General features: G+C 47.1%; 2 protein-coding genes across 6 annotated transcripts in view; one reads left to right on the top strand and one right to left on the bottom strand.

The window, feature by feature from the left end:
- Window positions 1–58: 58 nt before the first annotated feature.
- On the top strand, window positions 59–14,609 carry SMARCE1 (SWI/SNF related, matrix associated, actin dependent regulator of chromatin, subfamily e, member 1). 5 transcript variants are annotated; one of them, XM_015299606.4, is made up of 11 exons: window positions 59–156; window positions 817–867; window positions 1,420–1,463; window positions 4,202–4,306; window positions 6,181–6,261; window positions 7,375–7,506; window positions 9,021–9,192; window positions 10,809–10,981; window positions 11,476–11,577; window positions 12,107–12,317; window positions 13,125–14,609. In XM_015299606.4, the coding sequence occupies exons 2-11, from the start codon at window positions 861–863 to the stop codon at window positions 13,334–13,336; spliced, it is 1,239 nt and encodes a 412-aa protein (XP_015155092.1). In that variant the 5' UTR covers window positions 59–156; window positions 817–860; the 3' UTR covers window positions 13,337–14,609. The 5 variants fall into 5 exon arrangements, with proteins under 5 accessions (XP_015155092.1, XP_040509103.1, XP_040509105.1 ...); NM_001006335.3 differs by having other exon boundaries at window positions 65–122; XM_040653169.2 differs by lacking the exon at window positions 4,202–4,306.
- LOC107055315 overlaps window positions 14,226–20,766 on the bottom strand; it is a 24,325-nt gene continuing 17,784 nt past the window's right edge. Inside the window, exon 4 of the mRNA XM_040653238.1 lies at window positions 14,226–16,789. The gene's annotated coding sequence lies outside the window, so the exon portion shown is untranslated. The remainder of the gene's footprint in view (window positions 16,790–20,766) is intronic.

Below are 20,766 nucleotides of genomic sequence, written 5' to 3'. Positions count from 1 at the left end.
ACACCTGCGGGTGGGAGCAGGGCGACAGCCGTGGCGAAAGTGCGGAGTAGAGTGCGCAGGCGCCGTGTTCGCCGCCGGCTCGGCCCGGGGAGGAACAAAGGGAGCGCGGCCGCGACGGAGCGGTGAGTGTGGCTGCGCCGGGCGGCCCGCAGAGCGGTACGGGAGATCTCGGTCCCCTCTCCCGGGCTGGCGTGGGGCGGCTCTCGGCTCTCCGCGCGGGGTCGAGGGGGCTCGGGTGGGCGCTGCCCGCGCGGCGGTTCCGCTCACGGCCTCCTCCCGGCGGCGCGGCCCTCGCGGTCGAGCGGTTGGGGGGGGCCGGGCCGGTGTTTGCGGGTCCGTGTGGGGCTCCGCGCCGGGGGACCCGTCCGGCGGGCGGTGCCGAGCGGTGGTGGAACTTCGCGGAGTTCCTGGAGGAGAAGGGCCGGGAAACGGGGCCGGGCTGCGGCGCGTTACCTCTGCGCGATGCCGAAGGGCTCCGTGCGCGTCCGGCCCCGCTCCGTGCGGGCGGTGCTGAGCGCGGTGTCTGCGAGCGGCTCTCGGCTTGGAGTGGAATGGCTCCGGGGCGCCGGGCGCGCACCGAAAGTCCTGAACGTGAGGGCCGCACAGACGCGCGTTTCGTGCCGCGGCCCTTTAACCCGCAGACCGTGCGAAGTACGGCCGTTTGGGGAGAGAACGCCTTTGTTTCCAGAAAGTCTTTTGTTTTCGAAACTGGTGAACTTTTAGTGATTGTAATGAATGGACCGGTGGTCAAAGCATCGCAGGCTGGGGAAGGCAAAGGCGAAATGCTTAATGGGATGGTATTCTTTTGTCTTTCAGAAACACAAATATAATGTCAGGTGGCTGAAAAATTGCTTATCAAAATGTCAAGTAAGTTTTCAGACTTTTCTTCCTTTGGTGAATTACAGATCTGGTTCAGCAGGCTCTGAGGCAGTGCCTGTAGTCCTTGTACACAGAGCAGCAGTGCTGCACGCAGCGGTTCCTGGCCGGCCCTGGCTTTGGCTCCCGTGGTGTCTGACTGCTGTGCCATCGGCTCTCACTGCAGCTTGGCTCTGCATGGAGCTGTTTCTGACGCCCACCTGGAGGTCTCAGGCACTGCTGCAGTCCAAGCATTTGGTCTCACGGCAAATCTGACTGTCACAGCTTCTGCTAAGTCCTGCTTCCCTGCATTGTTCCTTACCCTCTCCTTAATCTGCCTAAATAAAAGACCAGCAATATAGCAATGATGTGGTCTTTTTTTTTTTTTTTTTCAGTTTCTTCTGTCCTTTGCTATATGCTCTCCAACAATAAAATGCAAAGTCTTTGTGAGCAGGATCTTTCTTTTAGTAAATCACATTAAAACATTTGCCACAGTGGATGCCTTTTAAAGAAACTCATTCAGATTTTCAAGGATTTTCTTTGCTTACGTTTGTATTTTAACAGAAAGGCCATCTTATGCTCCACCTCCTACCCCAGCTCCTGCAACCGTAAGTACAGTGACTTTTCTCATTAACACAGATCCCTGGTAGAGCTGTTAGTGACTTACCAGAGCCATTATGGTGGAGATGCAGCACCTTCCTATGTCGGAAAAACACACTTGTTGTATTTCGTTATTAATATGCGTTGTTTAAAGTCATCTCAACTTCAAAACAGTTTGCAAAAAAGAAGCTGAACAAACTGGTTTCATCTTAAATTAAGCATCTGCAGGATCTGGCTTTTTTTATCAGCAGTCACTGGAATTACTCACCTACGTGGCCATTTAACTCATGCAGACAACGCTGCCCGTTGCTCTAAAATGGTATTTGCAGCATAAGCAATGGAATACCGGAATATTTAAGAACAATTTGTTACAGTTAATTCTCAAACTCCCCGCTCAACTTGTACACAAATGATGAGCAAAAACAGGACACATTTTTGTGCTTCTGACACAGTTTCAGTGGAATGCAAATTTCTGTTGTATTTGATCAGAAGGAGACACTCAGAGATGGTGATCTGATTCAGATTTCATGAAAACACTGATATTTTGGGATTCACTGCATGATAAATACCCTAATTTATAGTAAAAGGGTATGGAATGCCTGTTAGGAAGACGTGAAAATGATGTCCAGTTGTACTCAGGCATGTATAAAAGCATCCTGAAATACTCATGTGCTGTGGTTGGAAAAGCACCTGAAAGCAAACACAGCTCTTGTTTTGGAAGCAGTGCACTCATGGGAGAAAATAATAATGTGTGAAACAAAAGAATGAGTAAAGATGCTGTAGTGGAATTCTTTAGCAAAGAAAGTTTGAAATCAGTTACCCAAGAGCTGTTATCCCCGATCTCCGCATCTGGGATGGAAAATGCAGGATGCAGTCGGGTGAAATGCAGTGCTTTCACGTCACTGTGCCATACTTCCCATCAGCAGAGGCCCGAAAGTGGTTACAATGTGTGAAATACAAGTTAAGATTAAAAAAAAAAAGAAAAATCACTGTGTTTTGCACAGTTTGTTCAGAGTTTACATTTTGCACACAATAGATGTGTGCTGTTAGGAGGAATGTGACGGTGTGTACCCTTACAAGTGGATCCCTGCATCAGGAGCTGTGTCTGTGGTTCCCCTGGGTACATCGTGGGCGCAGGCACTGCTAAGGGGTGGGCACTGAGGTGGTGCATCCTTTAGTCAAGCTAAGAATTTGTCAGCAGTGTACACAAAACCAGGTTCACATTTGCTACCAGTGATGTGCATTGCCTGTCTTTCCAACACCTTTTGTAGTGACTTAAATCACTTGCAGTCCTTGAGACAGTCAGTGCTTTGTGAAGAGCTGCAGAGGAGCACCTTGTTTACCCCTCCTTGGCCAGATCCTGAGCTGAGCAGAGATCACCAGCTTTCACTGACCGCAGTGTTGCATCTGAAGTAACAAGTGGTGTGTAATGCAGGGTGGTGACCTTGTAGCACGTAACTCCTGCTGACTTTTTCTCTGTGAATGGAGGTTAGCTGTCCTCTGATTTTAATGAAGATGTTACGGTAGTGCTGTCATATAGTAAAATGGCATCATATTACATAGCAAATGTCTGTGTCATCATCAGAGGCATAAAAACTGAGTCAATGTCAACTGCAGCAATTGGGTTTTTTAAGTTTGGGAATGGAACATATGAAGGCTGGTTTTTAAAGGATACTTTTGTATTATTTGTTCAGAAATAAACCAACTGCAGCGTGTGCATGTATAGTTGAAAACCTTGCAAGTTAATGTAGTTTAGCTCACAGGTTCTGTTTGTTCTGTGTTTGCATCTGTCACGCCTCGGATCCTTGGAGATTTGAACTTAATCATAGAGCTTTTATAGTCATAATGTAGAATGGGTACAGTGAGCACATCGCATTCAAAGATTGCTGAAATGGGTCTCACCAAAGTGGCGCTCAAATGTGAGACAGTGCAGGTAATGTGTACCCCTGGCGTGGTGCTGCAGTGAGTGCTGGTGCCCTGGATGGGAGCAGCGCTCCATCACCATTACATGGTTGGTCTGATTCAGTCATGGCCTAAGATTAGTTTGTGGTTCCTAACCTGCAGATTGCATTGCAGCAGTTCTTCAGTTCCGTCAGTCTGCAGCCTCCTAACAGAGCGGCGTCTCCATGCACCATCCTCTCTTGGTTTTTCTAATCCTTACAGTTCTCCAAAGTATTTTGATTCTGCAAACCACCAGTAAAGTCCTCTGCTCCTGGTATTGGTGCACAGATGGTGCTTTGAGAGACTTTTTTTTTTGTTTTTTACCCTATTTGTTGGCAACATCATGTTCAGTACAAGTCAAAAGGATGGGAAAAGAAGGAGGCAGAGATTTCCACTGTTGTAATAAATGTTGAATTGGGGAATTTTTGCCCCTATACTGTGTGCTACTTTGCCTTCTAAGTTTGGATATGAGACTCTTCTTGAATTTCTCGGTGGCTTAAATGTTGGAAATACAATCAGGACTGATGGAATACTTGCTTGTACCAGTGACGCGCTTAGCAGAAGTAAAAGCACTAACTTTGGACAGAAATTTGTAGTGACACGTCTGCTAAAGAATCCTGTTTCCTTAATAGCTTTATATTGGACTAAGTTCTGTGTGTTGAGAAGATATCAACTGCTACACCTCATTTGCTTGTTTAAATTCTGATTGCTTTTGCATGCCATATTGCAATTCATTTTCATTTATGTGTTTTCCTCGTTTGATCTCATTTCTCATTCGTGTTTTTGTCTCATTTGTTTCCATCAGCAAATGCCCAGCACACCAGGGTTTGTGGGATACAATCCATACAGCCATCTGGCCTACAACAACTACAGGCTGGGAGGGAACCCGGGCACCAACAGCCGGGTCACGGTAGGAGAATCAACTATTACATCATCCGGCAAACAACAGGCACTGCCCAGAAATGGCTTTAGGCTCAGGTTCTTCTGAATCTTGGCTGCTGCCTCGTTTTCTAGGAACAAAAGATTACTTCTGATTTTCACTTTGTATCCCTACCCCTTCCCCTTCACTTTGAAACCCTTTACAAGAAAATGGACTTCTGTTCAAGAGGGGGAAAAACATGTGGGAATTGTGTGATGCAGAACTCCAAGGAGACACTCTGTGGTCTTCAGTGACCGCTGCACGTTTAGAGAAGGTCTGTTCTGCGGGTACTGATCCCTGGGGGGAGGGAACTGCAAAGTTACTGACTTTGACTGGCACAAAAATAAGGAGGAAGGCTTTGCAGATCATACTGTTGAGCTGTGCAAGAAATGTGAGCCTTTGTTTTTCTTTCCAATCTTAGTCTGATTTAACTGTGCAGAGTCCCCAGTTCAGAAGCAGTTGTTTCAACAGAAGTAGAATGATATAAAATAGAATCAGACATTCTGTATTCTGTGGGTGTGTGGAAAATGGTTGTTAAATTCATTTTTTATGGAGTAAGTGAAGTGAAATGAGAGGTGACTGCTTCCTTCAAATACAGATCAAGTCCTGAGCACCAGATGCAGTCAGGAAAAAGGCGATGGAGGCACAAAGTTTTTATAGCTAACACAACAGAAATAGAGTAAATCCCTATTAAAAATAATAATAATAATCCTGTAGTTATCATAATAAGGTTTTTCATTTAAGACTTTCTTAATTTCAAAGCATCTGCTCAGTTTGGAACGTGGTATAAAAAGCAGTTTGTCCAGGAACACGTACGGTGCCCTAAGTGCAGAGTACTCTTCTTGTGCCTCTTCTATAAACCCCCTTTCCAACTTCATGTATGAGTTCATCGGGTTTGTTAAATGCTTACAGAAAAGGCCTTCCCCATACAAGCTGGAACTCGACTGATTTATTTTCTTAAGCAAGATTACGTTAGGTTTGCTCTGAGAACTCTCATTGTTTCTGTATGTCATAAGCATACACAGCTTTCTCTGCCATGCATATATCAGTATATGTATGGTGTCTTGGAACTCCTGTTAATTTAAAAGCATTAAACAGTTTCCGTTAATGTTTTTCAAATCCATCTGTGTGTGTATATATGTATACATTTTGGTAATGCATATACTCCATGTACATTATCTATACCTATACGCAGTTCTGTATGCATTGTTTCATAGAACTCCATAGATTCAGAAAAAAAAAACCATGAAGAGGAACAGTTGGAAAGCTGAATGCGACACATTGGCCTTTACGGCCAATTTCAAATATTTGCTTAATCTACTCAATCCTGAAAAAGCTCAAAGCTGCTTTCTGTTGTTATGAAAATGGTCCCACAGCGGTAACTCCCCAGATGTGTGAGTGCCTGCAGAGCAGAGGTGGTGGGCTGTGAGGTTGTGGTGAGGGGAACAAAGCTGCCAGGTGTCCTGTGAGGGATGAGCAGGGCGTGCAGCAGCTCTCCACCAGCAGCACTCCTCTGGGTCTTCTTACTTAGCACGAAGTGTTCAGCATTGCACAGACCGGAAGGAAGATCAGAGCACACAAACATGCAGAGGCTAACATGGATAATTACAGCTTGGAGGCAAATAACGCACACTGATGGATCGGTTGCAGAGGGGGATTTGCTTTTCTTAGCGAGCAGTTTAACAGGACTAGTTGTGTACCTGCTCACAGGCTGGGGGGGGGACGGGGTGCTTCCTTCTTGGAATGGGGTGGGGGGATGTTGGTTTCTTTCAACTGTGCAAGAGTGAATGCTTTCCCAAAGCTGGCGCGTGTGTTAGCTCTCCAGTGAGCGCATTAACAAATGGACTTCTTCGCTTTTTCCATAGGCTTCCTCTGGTATTACCATTCCAAAGCCCCCAAAGCCCCCAGACAAGCCCCTGATGCCCTACATGAGGTACAGCCGGAAGGTGGGTATAGGTATCGAACAAGTAATAATAAACGTTAGCGTTGTACGTGCTAACAATTCATTGCTGTTATCTTAGTTTCAGCTTTTAAACTTTTACTCCTAACAGCCTGCACATCATTTTAAGGGAATTGTAAAGTACAGATGCATTGCCCTGCAGAATAATGGCAGCAGTATTCTGTTCTTACAGTTGCCAGTTTCTGGGGGGAAAAGTTGTCTCTAAAATGATAATTTCCTACTGCTGTCCGCTGACAAGGATCCACCCTGCCACATTCAGAAGTTCCTGTGACTTACTGAGAGAACTTTTTATATAAAGGCAATATTCCTTGCGGTATACTGGGCTTGGTACAGTGCTGTAGCTGGACTGAAGAGTAGCAATGAGTGGACTTTGCATGTTCTCCTTCACCAACCTAGCCTGTGGCAACGGTTACTTCGCTATTCTCTGAACTGTTTGACAGAAAATAGGAGAGAGACCCTTGTGGAGTCTGAAATCTGATTGGGCATGGGGAGGGCATGTGAGCCCGTCTGAAGCGGGTGAGCCAGAAGGAAATTCTTCCACTTCTGGTTAAGTATCTTTACCAGCGTATCTGCCTTAGGCCTAAAAACCAGCAACAAAAAAAATCAAGTGGCGCAGCAAGAAATAACACTGGCAGCTCTCTCCTTGCTTTTTTCCTTGTAAAGTTAGAAACCTTTTTGGTGGAGTCAGAACTTGTTGGAACTCAAATTGATCAGCAAGACTGAAAAATATTTTGAAATGTTGCATTCTGATCTGAAAAGCTCAGTGCTCTTTACCGTAATCTACTGCTGGATGTGTGTACTCAGTAGCACTTTTTTTTTTCCCAGAGATGCAGCGATGTGCATTTGAGAAGAGAATTAAGAGGGTTAAAGGCAATATTCTCATGAAACCAAAGCCATTTCAGCAATTGCCCGTTTCAGTAGATGACCTCCTACTGACTTCCTGCCCCAGAAAATAACCGAGATAGTTTAGCCAGACTCATCCCTAACTTAATCCTGTTTTTCGTGGTGGTTCCAGAAAGAACACTGAGATGACAATATAAAATGTTTAATTTGGAAGTATTTAGATATCATTAGTAAAGCTCCAGCTGTTTCTGTTAAGGTCTGGGACCAAGTGAAGGCGTCCAATCCTGATTTGAAGTTATGGGAAATTGGCAAGATTATTGGAGGAATGTGGCGAGATCTCACTGATGAAGAGAAGCAAGAGTATTTGAATGAATATGAAGCTGAAAAGGTAAATGGAAGAAATCTGGGATGTTTATTACAGCTGATTCTTCTAGGAACTGGTCTGAGAAGAAAAATTCATCTTACCCATGCAGTGGTGTATGAGGCATTCACGAGACCCCCTATATGTAACTTAATGGAAGTGTGTCCTGACACGTCTTTTAGATTTTTTTTTTAATAACTGTACATCAGCTGTGACTGGTCAGTTTTTAGACCTAATTCAAAATGAAGTATTTATAATTGAGTGCCGATTTTAACTGTTTAATGAATGGATTTAATTGTACAACAACAGTGTTGAAAAGATTGTCTCAACACCAAAATCCTCTTTCAAAACTGGTGCTCTGCAACTACTGCTATTGAGGCACGAACATGCTCATAAAAGACTTCCAGTCATGTACGGTTTGGTTTCCATGCTATTATCTGGTGTGTCTCCACGCTGTAGCATAGCGTTTTGTTTCTTAGTAGAAAAATGATACCATTTTTTAGGGTTTTCTTGTGTTTTTGTTTTTTATCTTCATGACAAAAGATGACAGCTACGCCATGTCTCTAGGTTGGTAAGTGTTGAGGACTTTTACAAGACTGTTACTGTGATCCTAAACTACAACGGGGAGTTTGTCCACCTGCTGCCTTGTAGTTAAACCTGGCTGGCATCCTGGCTGTGCACAGCCTGATCGAACCTGAGCTGTTTTATTCCAAGTCAGTAGAGAAGTACTTCCAAGCTGGATGCTCTTAGTTGAAACAAAATTAAGGAATCCTATTTTTTTAACTTGGTAACAGTCTTTAGATTGTAAGCTCCGTGGGGCAGGGGCCATCTTGCTTGTATTTTTCCAGTGCCTAGATAGGTTTCCAGCCCTAGTCATGATGAAACTGACACCCTTAGGAATTGGTACCAGGATCATAGATTATCTCATTCTTCATTGGAAATACCTCAAATCTCTGTACAAATTCTAGACTAGGCAAATTTTGAAAGTGACGTGAAAGAAAGCAATTCAAAGGGAAAATATTTCAGAGAAGGTGAAAACAGTGATGCAGTCCTGCTACCAGTAGTCTGGCTGCAGCACTCTGTATCATCCCAGTGCAGGGATGGATCAAAGAACGCAAAGGCATAGGTTACTTGGAAACTGGCTCATGGCATAACTGGAATAAAGAAAGAGAAGAAATCGAAGTAAAAGACATAGTTAAAATCCAAAGAATTATTGAGAATATTTTAAGTCAACTCATCTTAATTTTATCAGAGTTCATTCAATAAATGCCTTGTTCTGAAGTTTGACTTCAAACAACAAAAACAAAGCGTTCTTAAGACCTCTCAGGCAATAAAACACACCTAAAAGTCCAACGCCAGTTGGGCTGAATGACTGTGGAAGGAGTTCTAATTTGTAAAACTTAAAGCTGAGGGAATCTGGTCGTGTATCAGTCAGATAGTTCAGAAGAGATGTCTGTATAACTGCACTTTGAGTTACACCTAATTGTGTCAGGTCTGAAATTGTCCAGCGGTGCAATCAAACGATATTGGTCACGTTTCAGATTGAGTACAATGAGTCCATGAAGGCCTACCATAACTCTCCTGCATACCTTGCCTACATCAATGCAAAAAGTCGTGCTGAGGCTGCGTTAGAAGAAGAAAGCCGACAAAGGCAGTCACGCATGGAGAAGGGTGAACCTTACATGAGCATACAGCCAGCAGAAGATCCAGATGGTAAGCAGAAAGCAGTCTGTATGGGTGTGCAGGGAGACAGTCTCATCACAGGGCCTGTGGCATAAGCACATGCCAGATAGAGAAAATTACTTCTGTGTAGCCTTCCTGGTGCTGAGCGTGACTTCCTTTTATTTCAGTACCTTCAGTACTAATTCTCGTGGTTCCATTTTTATTTCATATAGCTAACAGCAGACTTTGTCTCGCTCCCAAAACCTAAGGTGGCAATCCAGTGATAAATCTTCCAGCCCTTAATTGTGTGTGAAGTAATGCAGATAGTTCAAAAGAAATCAGTCTGCTTAAAACTCTTTGGTGGCTTTAACAAATGAATTACCAAATGATGAGCTGCTTCCTTTAATCCAGCTTGAGTGGAATCCTGCACTTCATTACCAGAAGCACGTCATTCTGATAAGCTGAGTTCTGGTATGATTAGGAGCACCTGAACTTCAAAAGTTCAACAGATGTCATTTGAGATTGTTTAGAACAGCGTTATCCTCACTATTGACAAGTTGATGAGAAAATTCTGAAAGTTTATTTGACTGCAAGGAAATGCACCCCACCCAGCAGGAGAAATTCAGATTCGTGCAGTTCAGGTCTGATTTTAACTTTTTGACCCAGTACGTACTTGTTGAAACCTGAGGGTGAAAAAATCTGCTCAGTTACACCCTGAGATAAAGCCTGTGGCAACAGCACCTTCCCATCTGAGGTAACTGCAGAACTTATGTCAACAAGTTTAGTGCTCCGAGCAGCTGGCTTTCTGGGGCTTTAATTTCTGTTCCGCACTACGTGGGTCAGAATTAGTGCCGGCAGAGCCAGAATTAATGCAGGCAGAGCCAGCTGTGCCAGCACCAAGCTGGATCCGCTCGCGTTTGGGATGAAAGGCAGACTCATTCCTGTGGCAGGAGCATTGCTGCTGTGCTGCCCTGTGCGTCATAAGGATCGTAGGGACTGCAGGAATATTGTGAAAAGAGGAAAAAGACCATGTGTTTCTGGAGGCTCAGATAGCAGTTCTGACTCTGCTTCGATTTTCATTATAGTGAAGGGCTTGACCTGCTCTGTGGGCAAATGCAGGAGTCACAGCATGGCAAGTCTTGTCTTCTACAGGCCAGAAGCTTTGAGTGCTGCTAGATGTAGGAAGCGTGTTCTGTAGTTTCAGATGTCGTTTTGGTACACAGGAGGAGTTTCTCTTCTGTCAGTATTTTACGTTTGTTTTTTTCTTTTTCAGTGAATGTTGTTCTGGTACCACAGTTAGTCAGAAACACTTTCTTCATTCAGTGCATTAATAGCTCATCTTAATCTGGAAACTTGGAAAACACACAGTGATTAACAAGGTCAATCCAAAGCTCATGTGTGTGGGGATGCATACAGAATAGCAGCCGTAGCTGTGCTAAGGTGAATGGCATTCTGATCCTCACACCGGCTTTCTTCCTCAGCAGCTGATGTTCTGCTTTAGAACATCAAAATGTTTTAGTCAAATATTTTAGTACGAACTTTGTGACACGAGAAGGCAGTGTTAGGTTTTGGTTTGTGTGCAATTAGTGGTGACATTGGAGCAGTCTCATCAGCCCGGTGCTTGCTTTGGGGAATGAAAGCCGTTGTACTTCCCACTCCCGTTCCAGATTACGACGATGGGTTTTCGATGAAGCACACAGCTACAGCTCGTTTCCAAAGGAACCATCGGCTCATCAGTGAGATCCTGAGCGAAAGTGTGGTTCCTGACGTCCGCTCCGTTGTCACTACAGCTAGAATGCAAGTTCTGAAACGCCAGGTTCAGTCCTTAATGGTTCACCAGGTAAAGATAAATGATGGGAAGGCAGCACGCCAAGTCCCGCGTCCTTTGATCATCCCCACGCTGTTCCTGTTGGGTGTCTGCACTCCATGCGCTCCAGTTGCTGCTCACTGGGTTTTCTCAGGAGTGCCAAGATGTGAGATTTCACCTGTGGCCTTTTTTACTGAGAGTCACATTAAGCTGCATGTTGTTCTTTAGGACACCATAAGTAGCAAAGCCGTAGCTCTTCATTATTACACACAACCTTTCTTTATAGAGGGTAAATGCACAGTTTAATAGATTCAGTTGCTTATGGCTGCAGTCTCATTGTAGCAGTGCTTTACTGTACAGACCCATTTATTGTTCAGACTTTTTTACCTCTTAGTGTGTGTTGGGTATTGAATCGAGGAAAACGTTTTGGTGTAAGGATGTTAAAACATGGCTGCATTTAAATGTTGGACTGGATATTGTTGTCCATTTCTTCAGAAGTAAAGCATCTTCATTTATTACATTTCCAGCGTAAACTGGAAGCTGAGCTGCTGCAAATTGAAGAGCGTCACCAGGAGAAGAAGAGGAAGTTCTTGGAAAGCACAGAATCCTTTAACAATGAGCTCAAAAGGGTACAAGTCTCCTTCTTCTCCACTTACTTTGAGCAATCTATTAGTTACCTGCTCATACAGATACTCTGCCCACTTCCATTTAGTTCAGTATTGAATTGTTTGTAATTAGACGACTGCAGTGTCCTGGGTCTGGTGAAGCGTGTGTGTGTTGGAAAGCACACAGCATTTCTATGATTCCATGCTCCTTTGGTGACCTTCAGTGGTTATGTTCAGGCACTGCACTCTGTGAGCACCTCCAGGCTCCTGGAGTTCACCAGGGGCAGCTCAAGGAAAGTGGTCCAGAGCCACTATGGAGAACGTATGGCTGTGTCCTAGGCTACATCCAAAGCTAAGGTTTAGATCAATTCTCTAGCCTTTTTTGATATATACTTGTTGCTTCTTCTGTAGTTTCTGAAGCTTTTAATATAAATTTACTCAAATCAGAGTAGTTTTGCTGCACATAGAGATGCTGAGCTAATAATTGAGTGTTCTTGATGTTTTGTCTTTCACAATGTAACTGGAGTGATAAAAGATTTTTTTAAATTGCTAGCTATGCAGTTTGAAGGTGGAAGTGGATATGGAAAAAATTGCAGCTGAAATTGCTCAAGCTGAGGAACAGGCTCGCAAGAGGCAGGAGGAAAGGGAAAAGGAAGCAGCTGAGCAAGCTGAGCGCAGTCAGAATAACACAGCGGCTGAGGAAGAACAGGCAGCTAACAAAATGGAGGAGAAGAAAGAAGAGGAGAGCACTCCAATGGAGACAGGTAACCACATTTCAAACCACCTTCAGAATCCCCAAAGGATCAGTGTTAAAGTATCTCTGTAGAGGCTCTGCTTGGCCAGGGGGAGTGCCCCAGGTTTGTGCTGTTAGGAAGAAAGGCTTCTTCAGAACATTCAGAATAGTTATCTTGGTAGACACAGGTGTTTGCTTTCCTCATTAGGTTGTTCCTTATTAAAAGGGTAGAGAATATCACAAAAGCAGTATGTAATGCTTTGTGTAAATGTACCCAAGGAGAAAAAAAAAATCATTTCTGAATGCTTTCATCGTTTAGACATGCGTTAGGTGGGAGCAACTGAGTGCATTTCCTTGATCCACTGCCACCATCTGGCAAGGATGGTAGAACTGCAGCTCTTCCCGTGCTGCTCTTCCAAATTGACTGTAGGCTTCATTGTGTTCCATACAGTGACTCTAAGTGACAGTGACAGTATTTATGAGAATTGGTGGCCAGTGTCTCAGTAAGTTATTGCTGTAACAGCATAAGAGAGAGTGGACTGATTGTTTGGATTGTGGTGCATCTGGTTTAATGAGGCACATTGTTTTCCTGTGCCCCACTCCTGAGCTCAGGCAGCTGCAGGAGACCTTCAGGGTGCCACGTGGCAGGACCATGTACGTTCTGAGCACTGAGTGGGCTTTGAGAGCTGTGCCTCTTAGTGTACATACTAAGTAACAAATAATTATGAAATACTATGAAATACTCTCATTTATTACAAGTTCTATTCCTAAATTCTAGCTGCACTATCTAAATAAATATATCAGTATATAAATGATGCTGAGAAGTATTTTATTACAGAAGAGCCTCACCCAGAAGAGAGCACAGAAAACCAGCAGAACGGTGAAGAAGGAACATCTACCCCTGATGATAAGGAGAGTGGCCAAGAGGGGGCTGACAGCACTGCAGAGGAAGGAACCAGTGACAGCAACACTGGTTCAGAGAGCAACAGTGCGACAGTGGAAGAACCTCCTGCAGACCCCAACACTGAAGAGAGTGAGAAGAAAGAATAAACAGTGACTTGTTTCATGTGTGTCCTCTTAATGAAGTACTGGTTTGATTTCAAAATGTGCTAAGCAGCTTCTGTATCTTTCTTGCCTGTACCACGTGTCTCACAAAGATATTGGGTTTTGGTAACGCCTGTTATCAGCATGGTGACCTAAAGGGCATTTCAGGGGCAAAGGAGATCTTACAACAGACAGAAAACATCTCACACATCTAGACATAAGTGACATGATATGTACAGAGATTATTGTTTGGAATTTCTTCCCCAGAATGATAGTACTAATTTTGTTTTTGATAACAAAATCAGGATTTCTCCCCATTTTCTGACTAAATTATCACAGTGAACAGCAGTCTTCCTTCAGAGCCCTTCTTGGTTTCTTGTGGCTGAAGGAGGTGGAGATGTGCATCACCTCTGCGTTCCTCCTGACATGGTGGTGGGCTGACTCAGCCCCCACATCTCCTGGTTGGTGTAAGGGAATGTCACGCCTGCACCCAGGAAGGCAGTGCTATGGCACAGAGGTTGGAGCTAACAAACACAGCAGCCCAGGAGGTGTTCTTGCTGCTGTTTCAGTTCTTGACAGCAATGATATCTGCTGCAGCTGCCTGTTTTTAAGGAGTGCTTTCAGTATTCACGAGTCAGGCTCCTAAACAAGGCTGCAAGACTTGGGCTTTTGTTTTGTTGTATGATTTCTGTTGCCTTTTGGACAGTAACCCTTCAGCAGAGAAGGAAACTTGCTGTGTTCTGCATGCAGCAGATCCAGAGATGCATTCCCAAATGACTGAGTGCAGCATCCTGAAGTAAGTGACACTGCATCCCAAGGATTTTTGCTGTGATGTGGGATTACTTACAACAGCCTTTGCTTTTCTTCACTGTTTAACTCTTTATTTGCTATCCTAATAGGACCTCAGCCAAAGGTCTGGCAAAGTACACAGCAGGAGAGCACTTCATTGTGTCACTGCAGTCCTGAACACAGCACAGTGATAAGCAGCAGTGCTCCTCGCCGAGCCCTCCCAAAACCTCCAAAAAAACCCCTATAAAAACTACTACTGAAAATGCCCCATTTTGTCCTGTGTAAGCAGAAGCCCTCTCTGCAGAGAGCTGCCCCAAATAGGAACCATTTGTGTTTCCAGCTACAGGAGAGCACACGGTGTGCACGCTTCGGTAATAGTAAGTTTTGATGGCATAGTGGGTGTGAGAGATGGTCGTGTTTTTTACATCTTTGTTTTTTTCCTAATGGTCTAAAAAGAATAAAATCCAACGTTCTTGGTTTTTTAAGCTGATAGTAGTCTGGTTCTTGTCTGAAGGCACTGCTGTACTTCTTGCGGGGCTTTTGTCTGAGTTCAGCCCGGGGGAAAATGGAAACATGGAATCCATTGCTGAAATACATTCAGTACTGAAAGCTGTGCTGTAGGAGCACCTCAAAAACCAAAGACTGGGAGCCGCTCCGGGCTGCTGTTCAGAACTCTGGTGAGAGCTCTTGGCTTCAAGAGCCGCTGAATGGGGGGATCTGGGGAGGAAATAATGCCTGCAGTAATGACCTCGTGACATAACTGCCTCCTTCCCAGTATCAGCAGCCACATTCGTATCACTCCAAATGAAGTGGAACTTCCACCCTGCAGGGCTGTGAGGTGTATGTATTTACAAGGCTATGATACGGAGAGTACAATGTAATTACACTCCTAATCCTTAATACCTGAATCCAATTCTTACTGCTCATTAACTGCTGTGCGTTCCTTCTGACCACACACGGCTCCATGCGCCCATCGGCTGTGCTCGTGCTCCGCAGATGTCCAGCTGCAGTTCTTTGTGAAACTGCTACAAATTACAGTGGTTTTAAGTTCAGAATTCCAGTCTCTCCAAACGGGCGAGTTGTTGTCACTCCAATTCATGTGCCCATGAAGGGGTTCGGGTGGGACAGCAGAGCGTGGGCAATGAGTTCGTTGTGCAGCAGCTTCTCTGCGCGCTGCAGCTCTCCTGTTTGAGACTGTTTGTGTTTTCCATCTCGTACATATTCTCGAGGTACATGTAAATAACAGTAATTACTGGCACAGACAGGGTGTGTTGCGGCTACGGGTGCGTACCTGAGTGAGTAGGTGTCATCTTCAAGGGTAAAATCACCTTTTCCAAGCACACAGAAACCTGAACGAATGCCCGGCGTGGGGAGTCTGAGGCTCTGAGCCGTGGGGCAGGACGTGTCTGCACGAGGTGTGAGCATTGGGGAAGGGAGAGGGACCCAATGGGGCCCTGATGGAGCGCTGCCCCTGTCCGGCTCGCAGGGCAGGAAGGGAAGCAGTGAAAAGCAGAGGGAGCTGCGAAGGGAGTGGGGGGATGTGGAGTGCCGGGAGGCGCAGCACCGACCTGCCAACAAACCCCTCTCCTTCGCTACACTCCCTCAAGAGCCCCTTCTCGCCCCACACTCCTCAGGGTGCAGCCGGGCTCAGCGCCCAGCAGCCTCATGTCTGCCCGACCCCTCCCACCAACTGCCTGCCAAGGGCTCAGACACACAGCGGCTAATTGGGGCTCCTGGGGAAACAACACACCCACCACAGCCCTCAGCCAGACACGAAACCCTCCCACGAGGAGCACGGAACAGATAAAGCACTGTACTGCTGCTGTTGAGCTCACGGGCGTTCACTGCCCGCCTTCTCCTCCCTCTGTGTTTTGTGTGCCTTGGTTGGGAAGCGGGCTCAGGCTCACAGAGCCCTGCGGCTCTGCCATGCAGCTGCAGTGCTTCTCCCATGGGTTGGATGCAGAGCAGACTGCAGTGTGCACTGGAGTGTGGGTGCTCACGGGGTGTGGGTGCTGGGAGCAGGCGGGTGCTGTTCCCTCCCCCCACACACGGGGGACCCACAAGGAAACGGGGCGACCAATCCAAAACATGACATCATGGCGAGGGAGTTGTTTGCTGCACTTTGTTTTTCCCTTCAAGAAAAAGTGGGCTTTGCTGGGGCTGACTCACGCTGTGTGACCTCTGCCATAGCTGCTGCGCCGCACTTTGCTGCTGGGTTTGCTTTGCAGATAAAATCAAGAAGGCGAAGCTTCTCTTCTACAGTTGGCAGTTCTCAAAAATATGTCTTTATCTCACCACAAAAAGAATAATAATAATAAAAAAAAAGCTCTTTGTTTTCTTTTCCCCGCATTGCTGTAATTGGGAGCCTTTGCCATCCCAAAGCCTTCTGACCTACACAGCTGACCCAACGGCTGCGTGGCACAAAGCAGACCCCAAAGGTAACTGCTGGAAGGTGTTCAGACGTTCAAACCCTTGGAGTCCTCTCGAGACTTTCTCAAAAGCAGCCCAACATCAGAGCTGCTCCCACTGAGACCCACAGAACTCAGCTCCTGAGTTACCTCCGAGCAAGAGCTGAACCAAATATTTATTACCTGTGCGTGGCAGGGACGGCCCTGCACGGCTCAGCTGCTTCCAGCAACGTGAGGACTCTGCTCGCAGAAAGGATTATCCCTACAACAGAGAAGAACAGAATGGATTAGCGCCGCTTCAGGGGGATAAAAGCAAACGGGCACCGCCGGGCAGGGCGGGCTGCTGCAGGGCGGGGGGTGAGGCGCCCTTCGGAGCATCACAGCGCAGCGGTGCGCACAGCCCGGAGCAGCGGGTGGGCAGCCAGGCCGAGCCCGGGGCATCCGGGCTTTGCAAAGCTCCTCTGGGGGCGACGGCACTTCGCAGAGCGGCTTTGCTGACACGGACAAAGCCGGGGGGGCGCTCCGTGCTGCCACCAGAGGTCCCCCTCGGTTTCCCTGCGCGCTGCGCCGGGATGGGCTGCAGCGGCACAGAGCGCGGCCGGTCTGTGTCACACCGACAGCAGCGCCTGGAAGGAGCCGCCCAGCCGAGAGAGGCTCTGAACGCTCACAGTCGGCGCCTCTCATCCCCGGGTGCGAAGGCTGCCCGACGGTGCGGCAGGGATGGGCTGTGTGCTCTGCGCCGAGAGCCGCAGGAGGGCAGCGGCTGAAGGCACAGACCTCGCTCTGATCTCGGTGTTTTTGTTCTCGGTTCCCTTCTTTGACATATGTGTGTATGTTTCATGGTCTTTGGGTTTCGTGTTTTGTTGGGTTTTTGCCTTTTTTTTTTTTTTTTTGAAGTGGTTTTGCAGTTATTGGGTTGGATTCGTTCTGCGTTGTAAACTATCACGTACTGCTCCACTAACAGAAGCCCAGAATTTCTGCACACAGTTTCATTTTGTTCTTTACAGCTCATCTCTACTGAAAAAAAAAAATAACAATATAAAGATCCGTTTTAATGGAGGCACCAATTCTGCAATGGGGGAAAGGTCAGACGGGAGCAGTAACAGCAGAGCAGAGCAGAACATCAGCAAAAGCTTTCTTACCCTCAGGGATGAAGAGTGCTGTGTGTGTGATGTGTGTCTGGCTGAGCGCTTCTCAGGGAAGCCACTGGCAGCATTATTACTCCCTGTTCCATATCCACTCTGCTGCAGGGGATGGGTGTTAAACCCACGTGTGGAAGGCGGTCATGCAGGCTATGGGAAGGATGCTCCCTGCATGGGCAGATGATGGCACTTCACCTCTCTCAGCTCTTCTAAGAGACCCAACTGCTCCTCCTCCTCTCATGGGTGTCCCACTGCCCCATTTGATATCCTCCAGGGATGTACCAGCACTTCCCAGTTGGAGTGGGAACAAAATTCAGGGAATGCTTCACAACCTTCTCCAGTCACAACCAGCAGTCACACACCTTCCCCACCGTGGTGCCCATGGTGTCCACGGGTATCTTCCTGCTGCTTCCTACTCCTTGCCTTTCCTCTCCTACCATTCACACATGACCACCTGGCTCTGTTTCACGTTACTTTGGGCCAGAAGGGATCCGTTTGTTCACCACAGCCCCCTGCATCTGAAATCGAACTCAGTGGTCTGGGCCAAAAGGAGCAGATCTGCAGGCAGCACCCGGCACTGACCGGAGGGGTTCGGTGCTGCACGGGGCAGCGACCGCCCCTCTTCTCCTCCACACCTCAGCTGCAAACCAGAGATGCCAACCCAAATCTCTCCCCCTTTGTTTGCATCTGTGGGTGCTTTTGCTCTCAGCTCAATTCCTGGACTGCAGGGTGAGGAAGCTGCTGTGTGCAGAGCAGATGCTGAACTGATCGACACTTTTTTGTTCTGTGGAAAGAGACAGCATCACGCTGTGACGCAGGCATGGGGAAGGTGAATTCCCAGTGTCACCATGCATGTTCCTTCCCTCCTGTGGCTGACCAGCAGGCAGCATGGGCAGCTGTGTGCCCCCGACGTAAGCCTGCCTGCTGCGCAGATTGCTTCCTCTTCTGGGTGGATAAGAATCTTATAATAACCTCACAGTGAGATGATAATCACAAGATTAGTTTTTATCTGTTTTTTCAGGGCATCCCCTAAAACCACTCTCGGTGTGGAATCCCAGCTCAGTACTGCTCTTAATGTCAGGAATTTACTTAAAATTTCACTTCTCCTATTTTGTTTACTTGAAGAAAACCCTAAAAGTCCTCTCCAGGGTAAACCTACCAACTGCACTGCGTGAACCTTCCCCACACATCTCCCAGCTCAGTAACTTAAGATGTGAGGGGGTGTCCGGGCATGAGGCAGGACTGGAGGTAGGAGATCCTGAGCACCACGGCAGTGCGCTGCCAGGCACTGCAAACAGCAAATGTCAAGGTCCCATCCCAACGTAAGAGGAGGGACATCAGTGGGAAGTGGGCACATGAGTTACATTCACCCCTACCCCACCACTGCTTCTGTCTGGACGAGTCCAGCGCCATGCAGCAGCGGGGACAAACTCTTCCATGCTGTACATCAGCAGAAGAGCAGAATGAGCACAGCAGAGTGAAAAGGGATGCACTGATGCTCTGCCCAGAGCACAGTGCTGCTGTCCCTGTGACGAGGAGTGGGGAAGAGAGAGATGCCAGCACTTTGCAAAGGACCTGTAATGCCTGATATACCTATAATGCCTGACAGTACTCCTTGTAATGGAGTAACAAATGCAATTCAGTGTGCAAACAGTGCAGGGTGACTGTCAGACCCGGCCCTGAGAGGCACCGCGTTGTCCAAGCAGGATCACACTCCTGTAAGGGCAGCCCGTGGATGCAAATGTTAAAGGGAGAATGTCAAAGAGAGTCACGGAGGCACAGAATAGACTGCAAATATACACAGCCCAATTCAGCAAAGCTTTTATAAATGATTGGAGGGCTCCCTGGGCCCCAGACGTGACAGTACAAGAAGATTCAGTGTCATAAGACAAAGCAGGTTGCTTTCTCCACAGAACTGGAAATGCTTAAAATAAACACTTTGCCTGAGTCGGTTCTGACCGTGCACAGCTCGGGGGGCTCCGGGACTTTGCACATAAAGCACACACAGGGAAATGAACTGCGAGCCGCCCAGCGCTCCTCACCATCTCCATCAGCCACCGTGGATCTGGAGATGCACCCACAGCCACATCACAGCCCACCCCCCTCCGAGCTGCAGGGCAGTGAATGCAGCCGGCAGTGCCCATCCTGCAGTGCTCTGCAGGCAGCACAGAGCAGCACGAAGGCCCCACGCCCACCACTTCTGAGTATTCTGCCTGTGCTGGAGGGAAGCCTTTCATCTTTCGTCCTTATTGGCGGAAGTGGTTAGAAGATACAGCTCTCAAAGGCAGCGTACCTGCTAGGATAGCTGATGAACAAAAGGAAAATAGAGCAATAAATAGTCACGGGGATGTGAACAGCACCTGCCTAGAGATAAGACAAAAGAGAGTGTACTGAAAAGCCAGGGATCACAGAATCATAAAACGGCTTGGGTACCTCAAGGATCACTAAGCTCCAACCCCCAGCTGCAGGCAGGGATGAATGCTCAGGGCAAGGAAGCCATAGGCAGCCTCCTGCAAAGCCAAATAAAGGGGTGACAGCTGTCAGGTGCAGTGAGTGACTGCAGAGCTGCAGTGAGTCTGCGTGGGTCCGGCACCCCACACGGTGTGCAGGGCTGGGAAGGACCCCAGGGTGAGGAAAGGATCGGCCTCCTAGGAGGGAAATGCTGAGGGGGTCTGCAGTGAGAGCCGGGTGGGCACAGCGCCTGGGGAGGGGCTGCAACTGAAGACTGGGAGACCCCCGTGTGATCTGTGACTTCTGATGTATCTAACTGGGGCTTAAGAGCTGGGAAGTGAGGTTCTGCTGAAGCTGTTTGTGTCGAAGGCATGGCAGCAAGTGCTCAGCAGCTTTAGGGTTACTCCTAAGTAAAACCTATTCAGATTCTAGTGAGGTCCCGTTTTAGCTGTGGTTAACCATTACATTACCATCATTCTAATAAGCATACACTTCATCGCATTTATTTAGAATACTATCTTCAGGTCTTTCTGTGCTAAACTACACCAAAGGGAATCATCACAGCCCTCCTCAGCGCCCCAAACTCCCAGGGGCTGCGGGGTTTCGGTGCTTAGGAGAGGAGTTGTTCTCGGCTGGGATGTGTGCA

The sequence above is a fragment of the Gallus gallus genome, chromosome 27 (assembly GCF_016699485.2).
Source record: "Gallus gallus isolate bGalGal1 chromosome 27, bGalGal1.mat.broiler.GRCg7b, whole genome shotgun sequence".
NCBI classification, from domain to species: Eukaryota; Metazoa; Chordata; class Aves; order Galliformes; family Phasianidae; genus Gallus; species Gallus gallus.
Note: the sequence above shows the minus strand (reverse complement) of the source record. Positions and strands in the feature narration are given on the sequence as shown.

What these genes read in the sequence shown, in the direction of transcription:
- SMARCE1 (XM_015299606.4), top strand. An exon ending in TTAACAATGAGCTCAAAAGG is followed by an intron (nt 11,578 to 12,106) that starts GTACAAGTCTCC and finishes TTAAATTGCTAG; the next exon opens with CTATGCAGTTTGAAGGTGGA. An exon ending in GAGCACTCCAATGGAGACAG is followed by an intron (nt 12,318 to 13,124) that starts GTAACCACATTT and finishes ATTTTATTACAG; the next exon opens with AAGAGCCTCACCCAGAAGAG.